This window comes from Mangifera indica, chromosome 16, assembly GCF_011075055.1.
Source record: "Mangifera indica cultivar Alphonso chromosome 16, CATAS_Mindica_2.1, whole genome shotgun sequence".
Classification (NCBI taxonomy): Eukaryota; Viridiplantae; Streptophyta; class Magnoliopsida; order Sapindales; family Anacardiaceae; genus Mangifera; species Mangifera indica.
In genome coordinates, this window is record NC_058152.1 from 10,632,388 (window position 1) to 10,652,162 (window position 19,775).

Below are 19,775 nucleotides of genomic sequence, written 5' to 3' on the forward strand. Positions count from 1 at the left end.
AAAGTCTATGTTCACGATAATATCGTGCAATGAAATGAACGAGTTGCATTACAATGCTAGAATGACAATTGAATGTTAAAAATGTTCTCTCCTTAACCTTTTTGCGATATATGTATAATTTTTTTTGTAAAATATGGAAATATATGATTTAATAGACATCATCATGATCTGATATAGTAGGAGAGTAATTGTACTTAATAATTGAGATTGAGGGAAGTAATTCATAGGGTTGAGTTCGAATTGAGCTGGCTCTGTTTCAAAAGTCGGTTCGACTCAATTTTATTTGAATTAATAGTTCAAATATGTAATTCAAATTTGTAACTCAAGTTCTACTCATATTCATGGGTCAAATAAGTTGTTTTGATTAATAAATCATTTATAAAATAACATCATTTTGTAAATAAACTGTGTCACAAATTCAAATCGAACCATATGAACTCAAGTTATTTTTAATTTTGACTCAATGAACTTAAATCAAACTATTTTTTATTAAAACCAAACTGAAGTCAAAGTATGCTCAAGCTCAAATCGGTTTGTATCCATTCATAATAATTCTAAAATAATAGGAAACTCTTATTTAGTGTTAGCCAAATTTTGGGAGTCATAGTAGGCATGAACCTCTATTTCTTATTTGTGACTTATGCAATAAGCTATGTCCTATCCAACACTTCTTCACAAACTGCAAGTTGATGTAATATTTGTCTAACTAGTTGTTGATTGTCTTAAAATCTATAATACTCGCAAATTAAACGAAAGAGTAGTTTTGATCATGTGACAAGTATTCTTTGTATTTTTTTAAAGCGAATTATAATTATAAAAAATGCTAACTCTAAGAAATTATGATGGAATATTTAAAGCACAATAATCATATTGAATAATAAGTTAAATTGTAATAGTCTTCTAAAGTTTCTCACTCCATATGTCACAATTAAATGTTGCCAATTTTTGTATGACATCATAAAGTTTTTAAAGCAAAAACATAAATCAAATGTAAGTGATGGCTTTGTGGGCTTGGTCTTTCAATCTGTGAAGACAACAATTCTTAGAAGGGTTTAGTGGGAGTTTTTCAAAGTTTTCAATGTGTAAAATTAAAAGTCAAAAACCAATTATTTACCTTCGATCCGATGTTGAAAATTTAATGACATTTGTATCCGAAAATACGTAACATTCCACGTAAACACTTATCTTACATGAAGAAAAAACTTAGGAAAAAATTTAGTTTCAGCCAAAGCACTCGAGACTTGGCTCCAAATTCCAATGTCCCAAATTTCTAATGCTCGATCCTTCATTTTCTCACTTACCAACCACCAATGTTTTTAAAATTGACTTGATGATGAAATGGATTATCTGATTAATTTATAATTTGATTAATTTAAATTATTAATTTAATTTATTATTAAATTATAATAAATTTATTAAATAATATCAAATGTTTAACCTATGTTTTAAACATAAATCTTACAAAATCCATTAAAAATAAATTTATACAATTATTATTATAATAAAATATATTATTTTCTTTGAAATATGAATTTCAGCACATTAAAATTACAAAAAAAAACCCTCACAAAATAGAATAAAAATGATTGTACTTGTGAATTGGTTATAATTGGTCTCACCTAATTTCAATTAAGATTTGACACATTTCAAATTTATGTACGTGAATTCAATCAAATTATATGTGTTTATCTTAAATATATATTTAATATCTATTATTATATAATTAAATAATTTTAAATTAACTATATAGTAACATCTAATTACATGATGATATATATAAGTATGTACTAATTTAGTATAATTTGAAAGTTTTTTCAAACCAAATTAAAAAAAAAAAAACAAGTTGCAAAATTTTCAAATCAAACAAAACTATTTTTTGTTTTAAATTAAACTAAACTAAATTGAAAAAATGGGGTTTAGATTACATTTTGAATCTATTAAAATCATTCACTTTTAAATATATATTATTTAATAAAATTATTCAAATTATAGTTTTCTTAAACATAATATATACATATAAAATAAATATAAAATATACATGTAAAGAAAATAATGAAATATATATGGAAAAAAAAAGTTATGCATCTCATTTGCTTATTGAAATATTTTGTCAAATATATATGCATTTTAAAAAATATGGTTTATAGTTTGATTTAGTGTGAAAATCGCCCAAACCGTAACCCAAACTAAAAACTGTTTTTCATAAATTTATCAACTCAAACTAAATCATTTTACAAATCAAACTAAACCAAACTAAAATTTTGAGACTATTTGGTCTAATTTTATGGTTTTAATCGAATAATGCACACCTTTACCAATAATGAATATAAGTACTCATATATTATTATGCGATTGGATCTCTAATATGAAAATATCTAATCAAATAATGATACATCAATGTTTATATATGTATTTCTACAAAATAATTGCTACAGGAAGTATTTTCATTGATGATTTGAAGGAAGAAAAATTGAATTTCTGGTTGTTCATCATTTGTGTGGGCTTGATGAATTGGGCCTTAAGTTCGATTTCGGGCTTAATTTCTTTAAGGTTAGCTGAATGCTGAATATATATCTTTAAGGTTAGCTTAATTTCTTTAAGGCTACAAATTATAATAAATTGTAAAATATAAAGTAATTACTAAACACTATCATAAATTTTACAGTCACTCCTGCGAAATAACTAACAAGTGCTCTAATTTATATTTATTAAATATAAATAAATTGACATGTTATCGTATAATTGTATGATTGAATTTAAAATTATATAATTATATAATAATATATTGATTTATTTGTATAGTTAATATTCACTTATTTATACATAAAATATTATTAAAAGTGAGTTGACGAAACTCGGCAAGGAGTGGCAACCTCCCTGAAATGATTAATAAAAAGAATTCTAAAAAATATCATAAAATTTTCCACAAAATATATAAAATGACCTTAAAATTATCTAAAACCATTTGTTTGGTGGTTTTTTTTTTTGAAACAATAAAAATTTGTACCTAATTTGAATATTTAATTAGATATTGATATAAAAAAATTAAATTAAATATTAAATAACAATTAATCATATAATGATATATTATTTAAATATTATATTATATACATTCAAATCAGAGTGCACATATCAAAATCTCAAGGAAAAACCTGTTCATGAATGAATATAATTTTAAATCACATAAGTTTATAAGATTATAGTGAATAATTGGACTCTTCAATTTAATATTAATTCGGTTACATCATCACTCACACTTGAATTTATATCTAAAAATTGATTAAACCCACCAATTATTTTGCTTTTCCAAGCATTACATAAAAATTTATGGTCGGCTTGGCTGACCAATAAAATGAAGTATCCAGCCTCCATCTTAATACGTTGAATATATAACTTAAGGCAAGAAAGAAATAAACTCTGAGTCCTTAAAAATTAGGTATTGATGTTGAAATTTTCGATTTCTAAATGACATACATCTGCACTGCAAAACAAAGTAATTTCTCTTTAAAACAATCGTTTTTTTCCAGACAAGAAAGAAAGCATGCACGTGAAATTATTCTACAATTTTCAGACTAATATGCCAGCTGCTTTCAGCCGTTAAATATTATTTCTGCTATGTTACAGTTACTCATTTCTTTCTGTATTATACAGGGAACATGCTGTGGACAAAAAAGAACTGGGACATTGCTACCAATCTGAATTAATGAAAAGTCATTTTCTGTTGAAGCTGTATTAATAAAAAGTAAATAAAGATAAATAGACAGTAATAAATATGAGGTGTCCCTTTTTCGTAGCAAGACTAAAGTGGGACTGTTGTCAATACTAATAATAAAAACTAGCATATATTATTTACGAAAAAACACAATATTTAAGTTGAAGCATGTAACATGCTTATAATATTTTTATAAGTTCAATATTTAAGTTCAAACAAAACGTACACTATACAGGGTTTTATTTGTTAGTTTCTAAACTGACCGGGTTTCAAAGTTTTTAAAATTTTCAGATCAGTCCAAACAGTTTCACAATTATAGGTCAATGTCTTTTATCAGGATGTTGTCATGTTATCTCAAATTAAAACAGAACAGCTCTATGACTCCCAAGGGAAACAGGTTTGGCGTGTGACAACAATTGATCTACTGTACACACAATCAGAACTCATGCACTTGTAAATAAAAAAATGAGATTGTTTACTATGAAATTGTTTAACTTAAAGCGTACCTAAAGTTTTTAGATATCAATGAATACCCCCACAATTATTGAAGAGCGGGAAGCATTTTACATTATTTAAAGAGAGTTCTAAATCGTTATAAGAGGTTTTCAATTATTTGTGAAAAGTTTGCATATTCTTGTAAACAGTTTCATAAAGATTGAGAAATAATTAAAAAAATATAAAAAGAAAGGTTTCAAAATTATGATGGAATATCATTATTATTACTATTTAAGAAATTCTAACTTTGTAATATTCACTATTCATATAGAAAATACACTAATGTGATAGTTGTGATGAAAATGCAATAGAGAGGTGCTCTATGCATGATTAACAAAAGCAATAAACTGTGAAAGAAGTAAGTTTTAAAGTGAGTCAATTGTTTGAGCAAAATATACATCCATTTTAGTGTTATGTATACCCCTAAAAAACCATCTCAAGAGCCTAAAGCAAAGGAAAGCGGATTGTGATCCCTACATTTGGGATGACTTGCCACCTACCATAACCCAAAACCGCCCAGATCATTAGAAAAATTAAGGATATATATATTTTTTTGTTAAAATCTTCCTCTTCTAGTTGACCCATGTTGTTGAGTCCATTATCTGTTAACAATTCATCTATGTTGAATTGATTGTCTTTGAAATTCTTAACGACAATGAGATCCAACAAAGATGTGAACACTAGTAAGGTCCAACTATTATCGATATACTACTGTTGATATGAGAGATAAGATTCAAATTGATCTTTGTTGAGATGAGAGGATGAGATCGAGATCCATTCGATCAACGTGAGAATATGACATCAAGGTCAACCATATTGATTTCATTGATGCCACTGAACTCTTTGATTTAGCACTCACTTTTGATTTGTGATAGTTTCTTGTGTCACCACACTTTTGATTTAATTTAACATATTTAAGTGTATTTAAAAAAAATAATATTTTAGTATTTTTTTATTACTGTCAATTTAACGTAATAAAAATGCTAATTTATTTTTATTAATCTTTAAATTCATATATCTTAGTAGTAATTTTTTATTTTTTATTATAAAAATATTACCCAAATCAAATGCATCCTAAATATTGCCATGGGTGTCATGGGTCTAGAAAGTTTTGGCCTCAGTGGTCGAATTTTATCTTTTTTGACATCTTAATTATTCACATTTGTAGAAGAATAATACTATATATACAAACAATTTACATAATTTATATATAAATAATGACATATCATCATATAGTTAGATATTACCTTTTTTTCTAATTTAAAATCATTCAATCATATGGTGACATATTATTATTTGTATAGAAAATTATGTTTATTATTTGTTCATATAGTTTTATTATTTGAATAAAGGTTTCATGCAATTTTAGGGGATTTTTAAAATCATGCCAATTAATTCAGAGAATTTGTATCCTTTCCAAAAATAAGTGGTGTTTATTTTACGAAATCTATAGGGGCTAAACAGAAAACAAAAATTAAAACTTTACTGAAAAAAGTATTTATCTTCTTCTCTGCCAGCATCCACAGATTCCATCTCTGTTTTTCTCCCTCAATCCTCTGCTGCTTCATCATCAATCATCAGTCCAAATCTCTCATCACATTAAATCTCAACCGTTGATTCTCGTCCGTACAATCTCCGATCTATAAATTCCTCACCTCAAATCTGTGTTTGTTGCCCTTGGTCGCTTACGTTTCCATTTTCCTTTTAGTTTCAGATTTATCTGTTCTTTCTAGCTCTTGAATTATGATTTGATTTGATTCATATATTAGAGTTTTAGTTTTTTTTTTTTTTTGAAAAAGGAAAAAATCAATTTAAATTAAATTGCTTGTTGATAAATTGAAGAAAAAAAATGGAGCAAGAATCCCAAAAGAGAAAGCTAGAAGAGACTAGTCTTGAGATTGAGCCTCAAAATACCCCAATTTTATGTGCAAATAATTGTGGATTCTTTGGGAGTTCAAGCTCCAATAATCTTTGTTCAAAGTGCTACAAAGATTATATGTTGAAACAATCCAAAATCTTTGATGAAGAATCGAAAAAGAGCGAGAAAAAATCGGTTGTAGAGGAAATTGAGACGAGCCAGTTGGGAAAGAGGGTTTTGTTGTGGTACAACAGGGTGTTGCAAGTGAGGGGCTGTCGTCGGGGAATGTGAGAAGGGGGAATGAGAATGTTGAGAAACCACCTCGCAATAGGTGCAATTTTTGCAAGAAAAGGGTTGGCTTGACGGGGTGTAAGTGCTGGTGTGGGCAGACGTTTTGCTTCTATCAAGAGTGTGTTTGATTACAAGAGTGCAGGGCAGGATGCTATTGCGAAGGCAAATCTGGTGGTGAAGGCTGATAAGATTGAGAAGGTATGATGGGGAGCGGGGGATGGTGGCAGTGGTGATGGCGGTTTGGTGTATGAAGAATGGTGTTGGAGATAATAAGTTGCCTCCATTGCTTTGGTACTTTTGTTTGTGCTTGTGTACAGTTTGGTTGTTTGGGTTTATTGCATATGAAATTTGATGTCAAATACATTTGGTTTATATATTGCTTAGTAGTAATTCCTAGCTTTGAGTTCTCACTTTGATTGTGTATGTATGCCCCCATTGCTGTATTTGTTCTCTTGTTTCATTACTTCTTGTGTTTTTTCAATGGATGTGCGGAAAGATCGTTTACTACTTGCATTCGTAAAGTTAGGATTTGAGGCTGTATGTAGAAGTGTGATTAAAAGATAGGATTTGAGGCTGTACGTAGAGGAGTGATTAAAAGACTAATATTTGATTGCATATTTGCATTAATTCATTGAAAAAGCTGTCCTCGTGAATTCAGAGTTGCATCCATGCATTTTTTGTGGACTATATATCTTAATAAGAACTTGGTTTGTGATGCTCTCAATAGTGGCATTTTAAGATCGGAATCCCATATCCAATGAACCGAATAATCCCCTTGATGGCTGTTTCTTTTATATGTTTAGGAACATGTTTGCTTTGCAGTGCTAGGTTCATCCAAAAGCATCTGTTTGTTTAGGAATGCAATTCATTTCATGGTTCAGTTCATTTTAAGGCATCCAAAGTATGTAATGCAAGTTATAACATGTCATATTTTGCGGCGTATAACTGAAATTATTTGGTTGTATTTTAAGTATATATAATCCTAATCTTTATGCTTTTGTCCTGTCAGTCAGAGTTAGTGTTACGATATTGTAGGATTTTACCTTTCTCTGTTGCATGGTTTCAGCAAATGTGTTTATGGCTATCCATTGGAAAATTCAGCTGTGTAATCATCTTTCATATGCACAAGAATGTACTTAAGCTCGGATTTATACTTACCGTTATTATTTTTATTTTTCAACAATTTTGGATGTTAAAAATTTAATCGTTTAAAGGAGTTAAGTTTTTCATGAAAAAAAGTGTAATTTATGTATTGAATAGGGGAAAAAGTTTTAATTATAAACCTTGGGTGGAAAATCAAATAATTCTATTAAAAAAAAAAAAAGTCTAGTCATTGAGTCATTTAACATCCTGGTAGTTGCTTGCTAGTAGAAAATATATTTAAGAGTGAATAACATTTTCCCACCCAAGGTTTATCCTTAAAACACTTTTTCACCTCTAGTTAATATAAATAACATTTTTTACCCAAAAATAAAACATAAATTTTTCATTCAAAATTAAATTTTGTTAATAGTATTAGAGATTGAAATTATTTTTATTCATACTATTTCATTTTTTAAAATTATCATATAACTCTAAATTAACACAAATTAAAAATAATATTTTAAATATTCAAATTATAGAAGAGGTCATTTAATTTCTCTTCCTTTTACTCTCACTTCTTCTTCCTCTCTTCTTATAAATAGAAGTATCTTTGTTTTATAACTGTATATTAGAGGATAATTTGTAATTTTTAAAAATATCAAGTGTCTTTAGAAAAATTTTAGGGGGTTATTTGAAATTTAAAAAAAATTTGGGGTCATTTGGAAGTTTTTGAAATATCAATTCGTTTAAATAGTTTCAAAAATGATAGTTACATCACTAAAAATTGAATAAAATGCAATCGCGTCTTTTAAGAGTCAAATTGTCATATTTAAAATGTTTGAGTCTAATAGAAAGTTGTTGCTTTTTACTTTTAAAATTAATAGAGAGTAATGTTACTATTTTGCCCTTATGTTATTAGTTTTTATTAATAAAGTTTGAGTTTGAGTGAAAAAATGTTATTTATACAAACTAGGAGTGGAAAAAGTGTTGGATTTGAGTCATAATGTAACATTACTTAGATAATAATAATATACGTAAGTATAGGACAAAGACTACTCTTGTCTGGTAGGATTGCAATATTGTTATCTCTTCTTTTGTCAATCAGTTCTCTCCTTATGCAAGTTTCCCTAAATTAAATTCTCTTCCAAGTATTTAAAATATCAAGATTGATGGCATATAATATCTACATATTTTTATTTATAATGGCATGATTGATATATATGATGACAAATGGGAAGATAATATTTATTCATATTATAGACAAAATTATAAGTGTTCATGCTGAATTGCCCAAATATATTGATTATTTATTGATATTTAGAACTATTAATTTTTCCATTATTGACATTATTGCTATTTACATCTTTCAAAAGTTATTTACATGCCTATCATTATCCAGTCTTATTGATATACTTATAGTTAATTTTGCTCTTTCATATATATATATATATATATATATAAAATTTATATTTGTTGGTGCAGGTTTAGAAATTTTGAGAAACTTGAAAAGCTTGAATCTATATTTTAATCAAATCAACACTTCTCTAGCAAGTTCAGGTATGTAACATTTGATATTTTGAGTTTTATTTTATAAATATCACAGTATAAAAAAAATTACGAATAAGTTTTGAAAACCCTAGGAAAAAAAAAGTTAAAGTTTTCGAATTTTAAGACAAGGGAAGTTGTCAATGTTTAGAATTAATCTCGCTAGCTTTTTGGATAAGAATAAGATTATAACAACAATTAAATTATTTACATAATAAATTATCACAAATATATCATAATTGATTATTTAATTCAAAAAATTGAATTAAATAAATTATATTAAACTATAATAAAATAAATAAATAAATAAGAGCGATAGTAGAATGCAATGTAATATTTTTATTTTTTATTTAGTAATCTAGTTATCTTTTGATGTAGGTTTACAACATTTAAAAAATTTGAAATAGTTGTATATGAATGGTAATGGAATGAACGGTTCTCTTACTTCGATAGGTAATATTAAAGTCTTCAATTTAAATATTTAATACTTAAATACAAATATTGAAATTGGTAATAATAGATTGATAAATAGTTTATTTATCAATCTATTTGTTGGATTTAATTAATATTTGAAAATACATAATTATTTAACTTTTTTTATAATAACCTATTTGATTTTCATATTTGATTTCCCTTTTTCATTGTGCTAGTTTAGTGAATTCAAGGAATTGGAATATATAGATTTAAGTGTTAATCAAATCGCCCATGCTAGTGACATAAAAAATCTAAAATTTTCTTTTCACTACTAAAATGAATAATAGCATCTTTTGTAATTGAACGTTTATTTCAAGTACTGGTTGCATAAATAACAATAAAAAATGTTTTAAATAATCAAACTTATAAAGTGACAATCACATAACATGTCTCAATGTATGTTGAAGAGTCTTTATATATATTTCAGAAGTAGAATATTACTTTCTAAACTATTTATATTTCATTCTAACTGCTATTTGACTTGAATAAATTAATTAAATCATATAAGATTATTGGAGAGTTATTTTTATATTTTAAAATCTAATTAGTTCTCTTGGTGTAAGACTAGAAATATTTGAGAAACTTGAAATGTTGGATCCAAGTCATACTGTAACATTACTAAATGATAATAACAATATACATAGGTATAGGACAAAGTTTATTATTGTTTTGTATACATGCTCTAGAAACATATTCATTTCTATAGAAGAATTTATTTATTTTATACAATTTTGAAATTCTCTTCATAATTAATTAGGACACGCCTATCTGTGTATGAGTGTTTAACCTTTTATTTTCTCAATTTGATCCCATTTTTAGGAATATGTGAATTGAAGAACTTGGCTGTATTGGATCTCAGTTTCAACAATTTCTATGATCAGCACTTGAAATGCCTTCACAACTTGACTAACCTTAAAGGCCTTGATTTTTGAATCAATCGGTTAAGTAGGAAGTACTTGTCGTATGTTGCTGATGATCTCACATCCCTAGAATATTTGTCACTGCACGAGAATATCGATACAATTTTGCCTAGATTGTCATATATGGATATGTCAGAATTTATTAGAAGGTAATATTCCTTCTTCAATGGATGGAATTAAAAGACTTAATCTTTTGGATTTGTCTAGCAATAATTTTTCAAGAGAGTTATCAGATGATTTTGTTAACTGTTGCTTCTTATTAGAATTACTAAGACTATCAGATAACAAATTTCGGGGGCAGATTTTTCCTAAGCATATGAACCTAACACAATTACAATGGTTATACTTGGACAATAACAACTTCAGTGGGAAGATTGGAAATGGGCTCTTAAATGCAACTTTTTTAATTGTCTTAGATATCAATAACAACAAGGTATCTGGTCAAATTCCACATTGGATTGACAAATTTTCAAGTATTTTTTGTCTTTTAATGTCAAATAATCTTCTAGAAGGTAGTATTCCCATTCAACTAAGCAATCTTGAAAGTTTTTTGGTACTAGATGTCTCTGAAAATAGGTTGTTGGGATCTCTAGCACATGACTTTAATCTTTCGGTGGACTATCTTTACATGCAAAAGAATGCTCTTAATGGATCAATCCCAAAATCATTGTTTGAAAACTCTAAATTGATTACAGTTGATTTGAGAGGTAACAAGTTTTCTAGAAATATTGATCCCCGTTCGTTTAATGATCACTTAATTCTTCATTTTCTTCTCTTGTCAAACAATCACCTACAAGGCAATATTCTTGACCAATTGTGTCAATTAAGAAACCTAGATCTCTTAGATCTTTCACATAACGAACTCAATGGGTCAATTTTATCATGTTTTACTAATTTGACATGTTGGAGTATGGTAGGGGAGATTGATTGTAAACCTCTCATTTCAGAGTATTCTTGGGGTATTGATATTGATGATAAACTAGATTTTGTCTATGATTCATTTTCTTTCATGAAAATCTTTTCTATATCATTACGTCCACAAATAGACCACAAGGTCGAATTTACGATGAAAAATAGACTAGAGTCGTATAAGGGATATACTTTTGGTCATGTTTCTGGATTGGATTTGCCAGACAATGAATTAACTAGTAAAATCCCATAAAAAGTTAGAGCTTCAAGGAATCTTATCATTGAATTTGTCTTACAATTCATTATCAAGACTTGTACCAAATAGTTTTGCCCGTTTGAAAGAGATAGAGAGCCTAGACCTTTCCCACAATAAATTAAGTGGCCAAATTCCTCCACAGTTAACTCAGCTATATTTTTTAGAGGTCTTTTATGTGGCAGACAACAACTTATCGGGATCCATTCCTAATCTTTGTGGTCAATTTGGGAGTTTTAATGAAAGTAGTTATGAAGGCAATCCTTATCTTTGTGGTCAATTAATTAAGAAGAATTGCACTAATGCGACAATACCACAACCTCTAGCAGCTATAAAAGATGAAGATGATAATGAATATGTTATTGACATAGAAGCATTCGGCTGGAGTTTTGTTGGGTCATATGTCACAACTATATTGGTGTTGATAATGATCTTTGAATCAACTCGTATTGGTGTAGAATCTGGTTTAATTTCATTGATGTATGTCTTTATTTATGTTTTTACTGGTTTTCCAAGTATGTTTGACATTGACTTTGATTAATATGTGCACCATAATAAGTTGCTACCATTATGATTTTGATGTATGAGAAGCTGTTCACTAATCCATATTGGTTGAAGATGAAATGGGTGTGGCTCAAGTTTCTAAAAAAATTAATCTGAAGAAATATAATATTAATTCAACAGTAATATTACAGATGCATACGTAACAAGAAAGATTGTATTCAGCAGTTCTGGTTTATTGTGAAAAATTGGAAATTTATTTATATAAGAAAGTTTGATGTTGTTAATTTATTAAGAATTAGACATATTTCTTCAATCATCAAGTTGTTTATTTCAATTGAGCATGTATTTAATGACTTTTCCAGTATGAAAATTTGTATTAGCCTCCGAGAATATGAATTTAGATGAGGAAAAAATGTGAATGGTTCTGGAGAATGTGAGTTATCTTCGCCATATCACCTCCTAATTTGAGTTGACTTTGTTGTTATTCCTTATTTAATATCGATGAATAGTTATTTTCATCACAATCGTATGTTCGCAATTTTGATTGAACTGTAAGTTTGGCTATAATTAGAATTTGATAAGATTATGATATCTATTACTGAATAAGACACAATGTTTCGAAAAAATTTCCTGCTGAATGAAAGTCTTCCCATGCCACCTCGAGTTGGAACTTCTACCCATGCCCTTGTTGTATGTTGGATAGAAATAACTTCTTAGGCACTTGTCTGATGTCTGATGGTTGGCATAATTACTTGAGTAAAATCCTACAATGAAATTATATTTTTGTTCATCACATATTTGCCCTGCGAGAAATGCCCTGTGAGAAAATCGGGCACTGCAAGATTTAATGTCATATTTGCCCTGAGATCCTGTCTCTGCTGTTGATCTTCTATCCTTCATCAGCAAAAACGCCTCGGCTTCTATACTTCTACTCCCTTCTGATGAAAGCACGACTATTTCCTGTTCATTTCTATGTTAGCGGCGTACTGGCACAAAACGCACCGCGTCACTAAACTTCGTGCACCATCTGTTCGTTTGGACACAAAAATGCTTCCTACTAGTTTAGAAGGAATCAGCATAGCAAAAAATTTACTGATTCCTCAGTATCTTCTTGAACAACTTCTCCAGCACCCCCTTTCTCATTTTTAATCACTTGCAACCTCTCTCTAAGTTGTTCAAAACGAGCTGCTGACAAGGCCTTGGTTAGTATGTCCGCCACCTGCTGATGTGATGGAATGCACTGAATTACTACTGCTTTGGACGTCACTTGCTCTCGAACAAAATGCACGTCTATTTCGATGTGCTTAGTCTTGCCATGAAAGACTGAATTTGCTGCTAATGAAATAGCACTCATAGTATGGGAGATTGGCTCTTCCCAAACAAAAATAAGTAAATAAATAAATAGTGATTTTAAAGAAAGGGGTAGTGAAAGCTGAGAGGGGGGTGGGCTGATGCCTTGACCTAGACATGGCGGGGGGGTCAGGCGGCCCTCTACCCAGCCCTAGTCCCCCAATCAACCCAGCCTGTAAGAGTAGAACTATAGCTTAGACACGTCTTGCTACTGTGGTGGAACGTTTTAAAAATTCAAAAAACTTAAATTTTTTTACCATTCTGCACCTGCAGAAGGTTGCCTGGCTTCTACCAGGTCAAGCCAACCTTTCAAATTAAATTTCTTTTATATTTTTCTATATAAATCCGTCTCTCCCACTCTTTAAACCACATCTAATGCCTAATTTTTCAATCTCTCTTTATATTTTCTTCACTCAATCTCTTTCTACGTTTTTTTAATTTAATTTCAATATAAAACTCTCAAATCTCGTTCAAATTTTAATTTTGTCTAACAATTTAGTTATATTTGTTCAACAATTTTGAATTTTTGAATTATATTTTATGTTCAGTTTTTATCAATAAAATATTTTTTAAAGTAATTATTAAATTTTACTAATTTATATTTTTTTTAAATTAATACAACCAAAAATCTTATAGGGCAAATCGATACTATAAACTATATTTTATATATATTTTCAAATGATATAAAATTATAATTTATTACATTATTGTTGTATTCTAATTAAAAAAAATTCTTTATTTTATTAGTAATACTATATTGAGATATTTTCTCTAACTAATTTTTTTAGACTTATTCAAGTCAACTATTGTTCATACGTTTGCTAATAAAATAAACCGACAAACTCGCGTGCATGCCCCACATCTCTCAAAGTCCAAACAATATATTATAATATTAAAAAAAATAATAATGTTATCATTAATCTCTTCAATTAAAAGTAATAATCCTAGCTCTGTCATAATAATTATAAAAAATTTAATAATTATACGTTTGTGGGTGCCATAACTTTCTGAGATTAATAAGAATTATACTAATTACAAAATTTAAGCCACAAGATAAGCTACCTATTCTTCATAATTCAATAATAATAATGTTGTAATTGATCCAGTCAAATGCACGGTAAATTACTTATAAAATTAATGATTAATTTAGTTTAATAGAAATAATAAATTATATAATATGGTTAATTTTTTTAATCATACTCAAAATAATTTGTAAAGTTCAAAATTATAATTAGATAAAAAATAATGGTAGGAAGGGATAGATTTGAGTCAAATCGAGTCTAAATAAAAATTTGTTTAAGTTTGACTTGAATTCAAATAACTAGTTTGAGTTTATTTGAATTTGTAAACAATAATGTTAAAAAAGGAAATGGTCAATAAATAGAAAAAAATAATTATTAGAAAAAAAAAATATTTAGTTTGGTGTCCATATCAAGTTCAACAATCCAGTTCGACAAACTCCAACATCGGTGTCCATATCAAGTTCGACAAGCTGAAATATTTAGTTTAGTTTAAATTTATCTTAATAACAAGATTTGAAACAATTAGCAATAGTAATTTATAATAATTACTTACAATCTATCAATAATTAATTAATTAATTTTCATGCAACATAATAGTTAATTTCCAATAATTTTCATCTTGATTATGATTATTATTCCCTTCATAGTTTTTCATCTTGATTATTATTCTAATAATTTCTAATGATTAACAAAATAGCTATTAGATTTGATACTATTTATCTTAAAAGAGGGAGATGACTCAAAACAAAATACCCAGTTCAATTAAATCACTAATTTGCGGATCTAACAGTAAATCTCGATCTGGATTGTTGAAAAAAAAATCAAGCGGGCGTGTCCGAAAACTTGCTGGAGACTTGAGTTTCGAATAAACGAGATCTGAAATGGAGAATTTTTATGAGTTTCGGATTGATTTGTTTACTTTTTCAGTTGAATCTGCCGAAACCAATTAAAGGGGTTTTTTCAAAAAGTTATTTTCTTTTATTTTTAATTTCTTTTGTGATCCAATTGAGTGTCGTGACGATGGGGATGCGTGAAGCCGAAACGTAGAAACGTGTAAATGGAAGGTGGCTTACACGCGCTAAAAAGCACGTGAGGTTTTCTGCTTTCTTTTACCGCTTTGCTGGAGCGGCGCATGGATACTAAACTATTTGGAAAAACATTTAATATGAATTAAAAATTTGCTGCCCAAGTGTATCCACCCATGTTTAGGAACCGGATCCACAATTGATCCACTGGAGTAGGCAGTCTGATCAAACTAACAGTTGAACTGTAAACTTACAAATTCAGTTCGATATTTAATTCAAATGAGTTAAACTCACATAAGGGTGATCCCAAGTCAAGTTGACTCAATTCAATTGAGTTATCAAAAATTGGTTAATAGATTCATACTCTTGTGTAACTTTTCATCTTATTCGATAATTTTTTTCTTCATCTCTAATAATTTTTGTTTTTTTCTTTAATGGCCTTTTGACTACTTCTCTAACAAATTTATTACCAATCAATTCATCCGATCATTTAAACTCATGTTAACCCTTGTTTAGTTTTACTTTAGTTTGGATCGACCCTAATTGTACTAATGACAATGATTATCAGAGCAGGGAGGCCTTCTCCAAGAGGCCAACCCAAAAACCAAGTTCAGCTCCAACCTCAAGCCCATATATAATTTCTTAATGATATGCCCCAACCCAACATAAGAGTCTTTTGCTGTTACAAGTAAACATGTTCTCATTTTCTAACAAAGTAATTATATTTGATATAATAAGGTTTGAAATTGGTGCATACATCCAATAAACTATAACATATAATTTTGTGACAAGAGTCATGAAATAATTCTTCTTTTGAAGAATATAATTTAATGAAATTTTTCATAAAATTATTCTTTTCGCTTCAAGAGTCCAAGACATTTGGCTTGCCTTAGGCACCCATAGATTGACTCTTAGCTAGTCCACAAATTAAATTGATTTCACTATGCAAAGATATGTAAAACAAAATTATGCACATAAATTAAATTAAATATTTGCACTTAATTATTATTATTATTTTCCGATAATAATAAGGTTAAAATGAAATTTTCTATCAAATAAATTATACATGTAGATGAAATTTCTCGTTATCAATTGAAATGTACAATTTTGAGTCCTATGAAAATTAGATTATGGTAGTGTCAATAAAGAAATAATAAGACACTAATATCTATAATTGTGTAATATAAGTAAAAAAAATAAAAGAGATACAAAATTTTTAAAATCGTTCATCTCAATGATTGGAAAACCTATATCTATAATATAATTATTAATTGTTGTTTACAAAATATCTTAAAGAGGATTTGTATAGTTAGGCTTGTCAATTGAGTAGGATAAACTTGAGACCCAATTGTTTGACTTGAAAAAGCTAGTTTCGAGCTAAACAAAATTCAAATCTTGGGTGAGCCAGGATATTTGAGTTTGAATAGAGGTTTTTTAAACCTGAGACCCGTTAGGGATAAAAAATCCATTATGGACAAGGGTGCATTTGTTATGTTTTCAAACTTGCAAGGTTCTTAGGGTATTTTTGCAGGTTTTTAGAGTTGCAAGGACGAACTGATGTGAGCCTGAAGCCCAAAAAAATTTAATGCACTGGACTTGAACTCAAAATATGAGGCCCAAATGGGCAGCCCAAATTCTGAGTCTGAAAATTTTTTTATGAACCTAGACTTCAATATGCTGGAATGACAGGCGTATGTACAGGAGGGCGTAGGGAGTGTATATATGAGTCTCCCTCTCTCCCGTATTGACTTTTATGTTTATAGGACTCAAGAGAATAAGTTGAATGGAAATAGAAATATTTGAAGCTTCTAATTCAAATATCATTGTAAAACCAATGATAGGTTTTTTTTATTGTCATGGATGAAAATAGAAAAGTCCTTATGAATATTTTGAACAAATTTGTTGCTTAGTTAAAAGTCTTTTTGTTGTCATAGGATGGAAAGTGTATCAATGTTTCTTAATGTATGATGGGTAAGATATATTATTTGATCTTACGATTAGTTGTTGTTTGTAGTTACTCAAAAAGGTTTTCTTAAAGTGATATTTTTTGGAGAGATATCTGAAAGTAAAAAAATGTTGTTTAACATTTTGATTTAGAAAAAATATATGAAAAAGTAATATTTTTTTAAAAAAACGTTGTTTTATATATGTGTGTGTATGTACACATGTATGCGCGTCTATATTTATTGTAAGTGAAAAAAGTTTGAATATCTATTTAGCAAATTAGTAAAGACGCAAAATGGTTCCAACATATTGCATTGTTCTTGAGGTTTATAATGTGTTTTAAAATGTTGCACGGATGGCATTCATTGGCTGAATTATCTCCGATTTCCATAAGGAATATATGTAACACAGTTTCAAACAAACTAGAGATTTTCAAACTCTAATGTGTATATCAATTAGCTACTTTATTTTATCTTTTGCAAAACTTTCAATGGTGTATATCATTTAGAGTCACGAAATTGCATTAGCACTCAACCGAAAACTGAGTTAAGTTAAACATTTTTTGACTTGAGTTTAGATCAAGAGAAAAATAACTCGGTTTGAGTTTGTTGAGCCACTATTAAATATAATTTGAGTTTGATTTAAGTAAAAATGATTCGTTTTAAGTTTGACTCAAACTTAGAGTTTAAATGTGTAAATCAAATATGTGATTCATATTTATGGTTCGAATTCGTAATTCATTGATAAAATAATGTTATTTAATAATTGCTTAATATAATTCAAATCGAATCACAAATTAAGTTTAAAGCGAATTAAGCTATTTATATGACTTATGAGTCAAATCGAATCGAATTATCTAGCTCAAATTTGGTCTGATTTTAAAACAAATTGAACCTTTTAACTTGAACTCAGTTTAAATTCGAACTAAACAAATTGAAACTAAGCCAAATTTAACCAAACCAACTTTCAAACCCGAATGAGCTTGATTCAGGTCTAGGAGTACCCAACGAAGCTCTTATTGCTATTATTATAAACCAAAATTGAGATGTGTTTATCCAATTAAAATAGTTATTGTCAATTTGGAGGCATGAAACATTCACGAAGACTTCTCAGGCGAATCGTTGTGTCGTTTTAACTTGATAAATCTTTTTTACTTCTTTTTTTATTGGGTGTAACTGTAGCATTTTAATGGTGCGGTTGGTTCAGTTAAAATATAAATTCTTTGCAAGATTAACAAGCATAAATATTATTATGTTCAATAAAAGTTAGTTATAGTATATATATAATTATTGTGATTGGTTGGCAATTATAAAAATATATTAATAAATTGTTTTATTTAAATATTGAAAAAATTATTAGATATAAATTTTTGTTATGTTTAGTTAAACTAACATGCCTTATGTTAAATATTTATTTCATATATTTTCCAAAAACATATTCTGTTTTAATAGTACATTTTCAAAATGAAGGTATTTTTTTATACATTTTCAAAATAATTTTTTTATATTATTTGTTATTTTAATTAAAATAAAAGTATTTTTATCCTAGAATTAATTAAAAAAAGATAAAAGCATAATAAAATTAAAATTTCCTTAGTTACTTTTAATAACTAAGATGAATATGATACTCAAATTTTAAAATATTTTATTAACTAACAAATCAAACAAGATAATGTTAATAATAAAATATAATTACTAAGTAATAATTAAAAATTACTATAAACTAAACACTTTAATAATGACATGTGACTATAATTGAGTGATTTTGAATTAGAAATCAATTAACATCCAACCACATGTGCAAACTACGTTTACAAACTTTTTTTTACTAACATATTAAACAAACTGACGTGGTAACATATTAGAAATCAATTAGGTGATTTGTATAATCATATGATATTATGTTAGTTTGTATTAATAAGTTGATAAAAAATGATTATAATTTCAATAAAATTTTGTGTACTTATTTTAAACTCACAAATTTATATAAACTTATATATGATATCATGTGATTGAATGATTTTGAATTAAGAATAAATAACATTTAATCACGTGACGACACATATAAGTGTGTATTTATTTGTGTATTCAAAATATATATGCATAAGATGTCTTTTATATAACCATAACAAATTCCCTTGATTATTTTTAACTTTTTTGATCTTCTTTCTTCTCCGAACAATCTCAATGACCAAGAAATCAATTCATATTGTTTGTTAAAATAATGTATGGTTTGGTTGGCAAGATTTGAACATGAACAAGGTGTTACACATTTTATGCACGTATAATGTAAATTTAAAGATGTATGCGAGAAAGCATGTTCAAGAATGAACCTCTGCTTTTATCACTTTTTTTTTTTTTTTTTTTTTCTGATTCAAGGTTTTACACCTT

General features: G+C 28.0%; 2 protein-coding genes across 2 annotated transcripts; both read left to right on the top strand.

Moving 5' to 3' along the window:
* The first annotated feature begins 6,026 nt into the window (after nt 1-6,026).
* On the top strand, nt 6,027-12,108 carry LOC123199419 (putative receptor-like protein 16). The gene is made up of 3 exons (XM_044614418.1): nt 6,027-6,647; nt 8,922-8,996; nt 10,278-12,108. Exon 3 carries the CDS (start codon nt 10,545-10,547, stop codon nt 11,538-11,540), a length of 996 nt encoding a protein of 331 aa, XP_044470353.1. The 5' UTR covers nt 6,027-6,647; nt 8,922-8,996; nt 10,278-10,544; the 3' UTR covers nt 11,541-12,108.
* On the top strand, nt 6,057-7,465 carry LOC123198939 (zinc finger A20 and AN1 domain-containing stress-associated protein 6-like). The gene is made up of 4 exons (XM_044613745.1): nt 6,057-6,352; nt 6,455-6,554; nt 7,160-7,257; nt 7,423-7,465. Exons 1-4 carry the CDS (start codon nt 6,057-6,059, stop codon nt 7,463-7,465), a joined length of 537 nt encoding a protein of 178 aa, XP_044469680.1.
* Nucleotides 12,109-19,775: the final 7,667 nt, after the last annotated feature.